At 37.6% G+C, this 7526-nt stretch overlaps 1 protein-coding gene across 3 annotated transcripts in view; it reads right to left on the bottom strand.

Moving 5' to 3' along the window:
• LOC107099507 (transcription initiation factor TFIID subunit 4-like) overlaps positions 1 to 7526 on the bottom strand; it is a 152576-nt gene continuing 145050 nt past the window's right edge. For all 3 annotated transcript variants that reach the window (XM_015397656.1, XM_015397657.1, XM_015397658.1), the window contains one exon: positions 1 to 2872. In XM_015397656.1, coding sequence (XP_015253142.1) covers positions 2699 to 2872 — 174 coding nt within the window. In that variant the 3' untranslated portion in view covers positions 1 to 2698. The remainder of the gene's footprint in view (positions 2873 to 7526) is intronic.

Here is a 7526-nt window from a genome sequence, read left to right as displayed (position 1 = left end):
ATCATCCAAAACGTTATGGAACACATTAATTAACTGAAAAATGTTGCATAGTGTGCCTTTAACAGCTTCCTAAGGGGTTGTAGTACCTGTATATCTCATATTAAAACTTACAAACTTATCCTCTTGCAAAGCTGTATCTTTGAAATCTCAAATCTATTCACGCTTATTGACCTACATTTACATTTCAGGCACCGATGCATTCGTTTTTATTGACAGACATTTTATCCCATACCTGCGCTGCAGCGCATCATAACCAATGAGTCACCTTTACCCTTCAGTCGATGTGAAAAGCTTGTATGATGAAGCCGAACAGCAGCTTATGTTCAATTAACACAAGGAATGCAGAGACAGGAAGGTGGGACGAAATGATAAAGGAATGTCTGTTTGCACTCTGCTTACTTCACTTTAAGAAAATACTGACTCAGTTTACAAGGTTGGTGGGGGTGGGGATGACAATACTACAGTTTAAACCATCAAAATCTGACTCTCCTTTTACAAAACTTCAGCTTGAAGAATATTCACACAGGAAATACTTTCTGTTTCTTACAAAACTTAACTGTGATGAAAAAATTATACACGCTGTAAAATAATTCCAAAAGAACTATTTACACATACAGCAATGTCACAGAATGATGCTACAGGTGCATCTTAATAACTTATTTCACTAATTTCAATAAACTCAGATTGTATCAATTAACTTTATGCACAGGAGTTTTAGTCTAAATGTGACTTTTTGTTGATTTTGATGATATTGGCTTACAGCTATGGTAGACCTTGTTTTCTGATTAAAACAAAATAAGCAAATGGGAGGAAATTTTTTTTTCTAAATTAGTAATTTAATATTATGGCCTAAACAGAGGTGGGTTGAAAAGCAAGCTAAGCAGCAAAATAATCACTAGTTGCATTGCCATTACAAATGTGCGCAAAACGATGCTGGTGTTTTGCCAATTTCAAAAGTACAGTTTTTTGCATTTGCTGTATTTCCATAAAATAACGAATACAAATTAAAGCTGCATGTGAAAAGGTTTGTTCATGCAATACTGTAACGGAAATGACATGGAAATGTAAGTACATGAGATAGTTCAGCCATGGCAGTAGTGGGCACCATCATCCTTTCAACCACATATGGCCTCTTGTCTTTTTACAAGTCAAAAGTCCGGCTGCAGATCAAGTGACTCGTTTGATGCAAAAAAATAAAAAATAAATAAAAATACTTCCATTGCAGTTTTATTAAATCTGATTTTTTATTAAATTTATTTTTGTAATCACAATTTGTGCAATTTGATGGTGTTTGGAAGCACAGCTACTACAGAAGCAGCAGGTTCCCAGTGTGCTGTAGCAGGGTATATTAATGGAACGTTTAGTGGAAGGAAAAACTGCAGCAGCAAAAAGATGCACAATGAACAGGTATAACTACAGCTTCAATTATATTTAACGTTTATATATTTAACGTTGATGGCTTTCCTGCAATATTACCAAACTAACTGGTGAGAGGAAAGGAAGAAAAACCAAACCCCAAAATACAACTAAGCTAAAGGCTGTTATCATAATAATATCTAGTGTGGTTATTTTGGATCTTGGCATATAAATCATAGCATATATTTAGGGTGGTACCAGGGAAGTTTTTCTTTTCATAAAGTATACCTCAAACAGTATGCTAATTGTATGACTGACTTAACTGAATCCAGATTCAGCCCAGCATCGAATTAGGCAGGCCACACTTATATTATTATAGGAGCTGGTGTTAGCATGACCTTAAACCATTAGGATCGCCTGGTTGTCGGTGTGTGTGTGTAGGTGGGTGAGCATATGTTTAGAATCAGTGTGCTTTTACTGAGTGTCGAGTGCAGGTTTGAAACCCGGAGGTTTATGTTTGTAAGTATTATGAGGATGGAGGAAGAAAGGCCTGGAAACCACAGCATCTAAGAGCAGCTGAGGGCAGATAGTTCTGGTTCTGAAAGGCTGGGAAAGATCCAGGTACCCAGACAGTAAGAGGGGCAGAGAGGTCAGCAGGGACTTCAGGGAGAACATCTTAATGTTCTGCATCATTTAAATAAGTGAATATTTCTGTAATGAATGGATATATATATATTATTATTAATAAAAAAAGTCAAATTTTGGTCAACCTTTGCTGTGAGCAATTATCACCAAAATGTAGAAAACCAAAAGTGTTAACCGGATCCTTCTGTGGGGGGGTGAAATGAACCGTGGGTGAATTTCATGTCATCAATCGAGTCACAGAAATAACCCAACTTTTCAAACACGTTCTAATTTACTGAGATGCCTCTGAGTTCTTTTGAGGTTAGACTACATCCATTGAACCGAGTTCAACAAATAGCCTTTGAATAAATAAAGAAACCTGCATTGAGATGTGAAAATAACCGCCCGATTTCTGGAACCTGCAAATGAAAAGAAAACCAGAAGACATGGTGTGGGTTTAGGGTTCTGACAACCTTCCTCCAACAAATCCAACTTTAACTTGAAGGCTCTAACTACACACTGTGAAGCTGAACAGAGAACACAAGGAACAACAATTAGCTTTTCTCTAAATCTCTGTGTATCAAAAGCTACGTCGAACATCACTACAGTACATATAGAGACAGAGAGCCGACACATTAGACCTGATCTGAAGGCACGTGGCTGGGGAGGAAGAGGAGAAGAAGGTGGAGGTTGAGGTGGGTGCTGAGCGGAGCCGGGGCTACTTGAGCAGTGCACGGTAAAGGAGGAGGGAGTGGGCGGTCTCTCTCTCTTGCTCCATGTAGAATATTAAGTCCCTGAGGTTGACGCGGGTGATGCGCTGCCGAGTGTACTGGCGTGATGAGGTGGACGGGGCGGAGGAGCACGCCGGGGAGCCTGCCGTGCTGCCAGAAACCTGGAGACAAAAACTTTTCATGTGAGATGGAGGATTTTCATACTCCATAACTTTTGAAACATTTTCCCACGTTAAAACCAGAAACTTCTTCTGGGATTTTTATGGGATAGCCTCAACACAAAGAACTGTATGGTTATCAGACAGAAGGAAAAACAAATTTATTCTGATACCCTGAGACATCCAAAGTAATCATTCACTAATGCAGGCATCCCCAACCTTGGTCCTCGAGACCTGCTGTCCTGCAGGTTTTAGAGGTTTCCCTGCTTTAGCACAGCTGATTATAATGATTGCAGTAGATCAAAAGCCCCCCCAGTTATCCAGGTTGGCACCATAGGATTGGTGTGTATCGGGTAGAGTTAAATTACCTGTAGATAATGGGAAAGGTTTTGCAGTTCTATGGTAGTAGAACAAAAGGCAAGGTTCTGGGGAATTGTCAACTGCCCAAGGAGACATTTTTGATCAAATGCTAACAGCTTAAAAGATAATTAGAAATCAAATACTGGAAAATTAGCTCAAACAAAGTCATCTTCTTCTCCATATAAAAAAAAGGGGAAAAAAATCATCAAATAAATAAATGTAATCTAACAAAAACTTCCAACTGTTTTTAATATTCCTTTTTTGTTTCTGCATTTCTTATTTTATTTTATTTTTTTCCTACTTGCTTTGATTCTGTTTTACCTTCCTGTATTTTAATCATGTAAAGCACTTTGCATTGTCTTTGTACTGAATTGTGCTATACAAATACATTTGCCTTGCCTTGCCTTGCCTTGTTAATCAACTTTTAATTAAAATCAGCTGTGCTGGAGCAAGGAAACCTCTAAAACCTGCAGGACGGCGGGCCTCAAGGACCGAGGTTGGGGATGCCTGCACTAATGTGTATTTTTAGTGGTAATTCAGTTGCAGCAAGCACACCACGAAGTTAATGAATAAAGCTATGGAGAAAGTTACAGCAGGTCCAGGTTGTAACTGTAAATATACCTAAACAAACATAAAGACGTGACCCTCTGATCTGAGGGGCAAGAGGAGAATTAATCAGACAAGCAGCTAATCGGCCCATGGAACCATAGAAGGAGCTATAGAATAACAGCTACTGGGAAACATTCTAGCTCAGATAGGACGACCAGATTTATTAGATCGGTTCAATGCAGGATTAAAGAGTGGTTTTTAAAAAAAAAATCTTTTGTTAAAATCAGGAGTGTATACATACTTTTCTTAGTATAAAATGGAATTGCGCCTAAAGGATTCATCACCTTTCATTTTAAACATGTATGCTGGTGCTGAGCTTCAGTTAAACGTGCAAGAAAAACACTCGAAAGTGTCTTTTTTTGTGTGTGTGTGTGCAAACCAGATAAGCCAATAAAAGTGCACTCTCCGAAATGCAAGATTTTGTTTCTCCTCCTGTAGTGACATCATCATTGGAAGGCTGCTAACATTAGCCACATTGCTATCACCACTATCATTCTGGTCTCTATCCAAACAAAAAAGGACTGACCTGCAGGGAGTTGTGTTCCTTTTGTAAACCAACCAACCATGGCTAACTGCTAATGATGCCAACATCCATATGAACATCAATTCTTGCGTATACCCTTGTGAAAAAAGTGGTATAAAAAGGATTTTAAATAAGTTCAATTTAGCTAAAATGTAGCTAATAAGCTCAATTTTTATTTTCTCCAAGAAACAATCAAATATACATTTCAAGACATTTTAGAGGATTGTATCAGCAAAACACATTTCTACGTCTCGTTTAAAACATGGCTTAAACATTTTGCGGCATTCTTCTACAAATTTGCCCCCATACTTTGCTGAGATTTTTACTCACACTGACTCTGATTCATCTTACAATCTTAGATCTAGCTAAAAAGTCTTCTGGATTTTGTTTGGAGAATGATATACTAAGCAAGAGCAGAATCTGTGAGATTTTTTTGATATAATTTCATTTAAAATAAGTGGTATATTCCATATCCAGCGCAGTAAGACAATTGCACTTGGTAAGAGTTCTTGCTTTGAGAATATATATCATGGTCTCTAGAAGTCTTATCAACACAAATCAGCAAAGATAACGGAAAGAAAATCATCTGCCTCAAAAAAATCATGACTACATGTTGGACGGTCACAAACCCAAGCAGACGTCAAACGGAAATGCGCAGACAAAAAGCAGCTTTAATTGGTCCTTGGTATGCCTTTCTGGCTATCTGTGTGGTCGTCCTTGTTAATTCGTTGCCAGGGCGCGCCATTTTTAAAAACCGAGGAACAACTACGATGGACAACCTATGTGCCCTCCTTTGTCTTTTTGCCAACTCCATTAACAGAACCTGTTCCTCTTCGATGTCTAGCAACTCTAGATCCATCTTTGTGGCCGTGATATCTTGCAGATGCGCCATTGTTGTTTTGGAAGATAAACACTCCTGCCAGTGCCCCCGAAGTTCTTGTGATGTTCCATCGAAGTTCTCGCAAGTTCTTGAATAGGCTCCCCCTAGCGCTTTGGCGGAAACTGCTGTGCATCCCTAGAAATTCTAGACAGACGGTGCAGAAGCATACCAGCAAAACTGGTTTGTGACCAGACCCAAGAAACATTTGATGTGTGCGGTTGCAGAAGTCTGATCTACTCTTTATCCCTGATGGACTGTCACTGAAGAAAACAGTCATTGCTTAAGAATGAATTCCACCACCCTAATTTTGGACCATCAGCAGTACTTCAAATCCCAAGCTCTAAAGAAACTAAGATTTTCACAACTTTAAACAGTTTGATGATGTTCTGACTTTGATGTAGTAGAGCATCAAAGCTTGTTTCCACAAATCTAGATCCTACCTGTACAAATGATTCTTTTGGAAAAAGTCTTGTAGTAGCAATGTGTTGTATTTACTTGTATTGTTGGATACAAGTTTCTTTAGAGAACGAAGAATCCTGACTTGTTGTGATCTTACTGGAGAACAACTTGAGAGACTGATCTGTTAAGATTCAATACAACAATTTATTTATTTATTTTTTTTCTGGATTGAGGTTTTTTTGTTTCTTATCTGAGAAATTTTAAAAGTTTCTTATCTGAGAAATTCACCCGTTGTTTGAAGAGGATCTTTCTACTGTAAGCAAAGGTTCAAGGGATACTATTTTTTTTGTTTTGTTTATAGGGAAACGAAGTGCATGGGTGTTTGAAAAGGAAGCAGTAGTTGTGTTTCCAATTGACGACATGAGATCATCTTTGTTGAATGGCAAACACATTGACAGTATCAAGAGTAAGGAATGCTGTGGCCTCAAAGCAAGCATCACCTCCAATTAGAAAAACAAAATCATCTCCGCTTGCAGAGCATGAATGAGATCAAAAAGGTGGCGTAATAACATCCAGATATTCAGGTGCTCGCCTAAACAAAGGCTGAGAAAAACATTTACCAAATATTGCCAAGAACCAGGGTAACCACAGCCGCAGTTAAAAATGTTCTTTATGCTGCCTGGGATATGAGGAGATCTGCCATACAAATAAACAAAGCTGCTGACAAAGATTCAAGATGAAATTCCAATCTCATTATACAGGGTTCTGACTTTTTTTTTTCCCCCCATTTAAAAACTCCAAATTTAGGTGAAAATCTACGTTTGAGATTATTTACCTATAATCTGAAAAGTAAAATATAAAAGTTCCCTTTGAGAAAAATAGTACCACTAGCACTTTAAAGATGCAAAATGAAAAAAAAAATAAGTAAAGACAACAGGAGGGAATGAAGAAAATATGATTAGAAAGAAGGAATGATGAAAGGAAATAAGGACATGTAAGTAAGGACACAAGGAGGGGAGAAAAACGAACACAATAGAGAAAATCTGGAAAAAGGAAATCAATCAGAGATGAAACACGTGCACAAAAGGAGGATGGAAGCAAAGGAGGAGAAATTTAGACAAACAGCAAAGAAGCAAGACCTGGAAATACAAACATTTCAGCAAACTGTTACTGTAGCAAACCTCTATGTAGCTTTCTAGCATAGAGTAGAAAAGCTGGTATCCTGAGTTCTCTGGGTTATCCATCAGTCTTTTGGCTTTGAGTTAAAAAGGTTGACTGTGAACAGGAGTAGCCATAAAAAGATCAAAGGCACACTATAGAGTAGGTAAGAGAATATGTAAGATAACTGTATTTCCCATGGCCATTCAAATACATTCAACTCTTTGTGTTTTGACAAAAGCTTGGTTTTCATCGGGTCCAAGTCTGTGATGGCATTCACTCTTTTCTGATACCTTTACAGGTTATATGAACATCTAACTTTGTTCAAGTCATCATACTCACTAGTAAGAAAGCTATGAATTTATAGAAAAGATTTAGAGTAAAAAAATATAAATGTTGGTAATAATAAATTATACTATAATAATTTATTAGAAGGAAGGAAGGAAGGAAGGAAGGAAGGAAGGAAGGAAGGAAGGAAGGAAGGAAGGAAGGAAGGAAGGAAGGAAGGAATATTAACATATTATCGTAACAAAAAAAAAGAGACATCATTAACGGCCAGTAGATGGTAAAAGGACTGTACTGGTACATACCTGGCCAGAACAACAGCATTTTTTCATTTAAGTGAGGTGGAAAATACAAGAACTAAATATTATTTATAATTTATAATATATATATTTATAATATATTTTTTAGGGACGCACGATATTGGGATTTTGGCCGATATCCGA

Source organism: Cyprinodon variegatus, unplaced genomic scaffold, assembly GCF_000732505.1.
Source record: "Cyprinodon variegatus isolate N-32 unplaced genomic scaffold, C_variegatus-1.0 Scaffold879, whole genome shotgun sequence".
NCBI classification, from domain to species: domain Eukaryota; kingdom Metazoa; phylum Chordata; class Actinopteri; order Cyprinodontiformes; family Cyprinodontidae; genus Cyprinodon; species Cyprinodon variegatus.
Note: the sequence above shows the minus strand (reverse complement) of the source record. Positions and strands in the feature narration are given on the sequence as shown.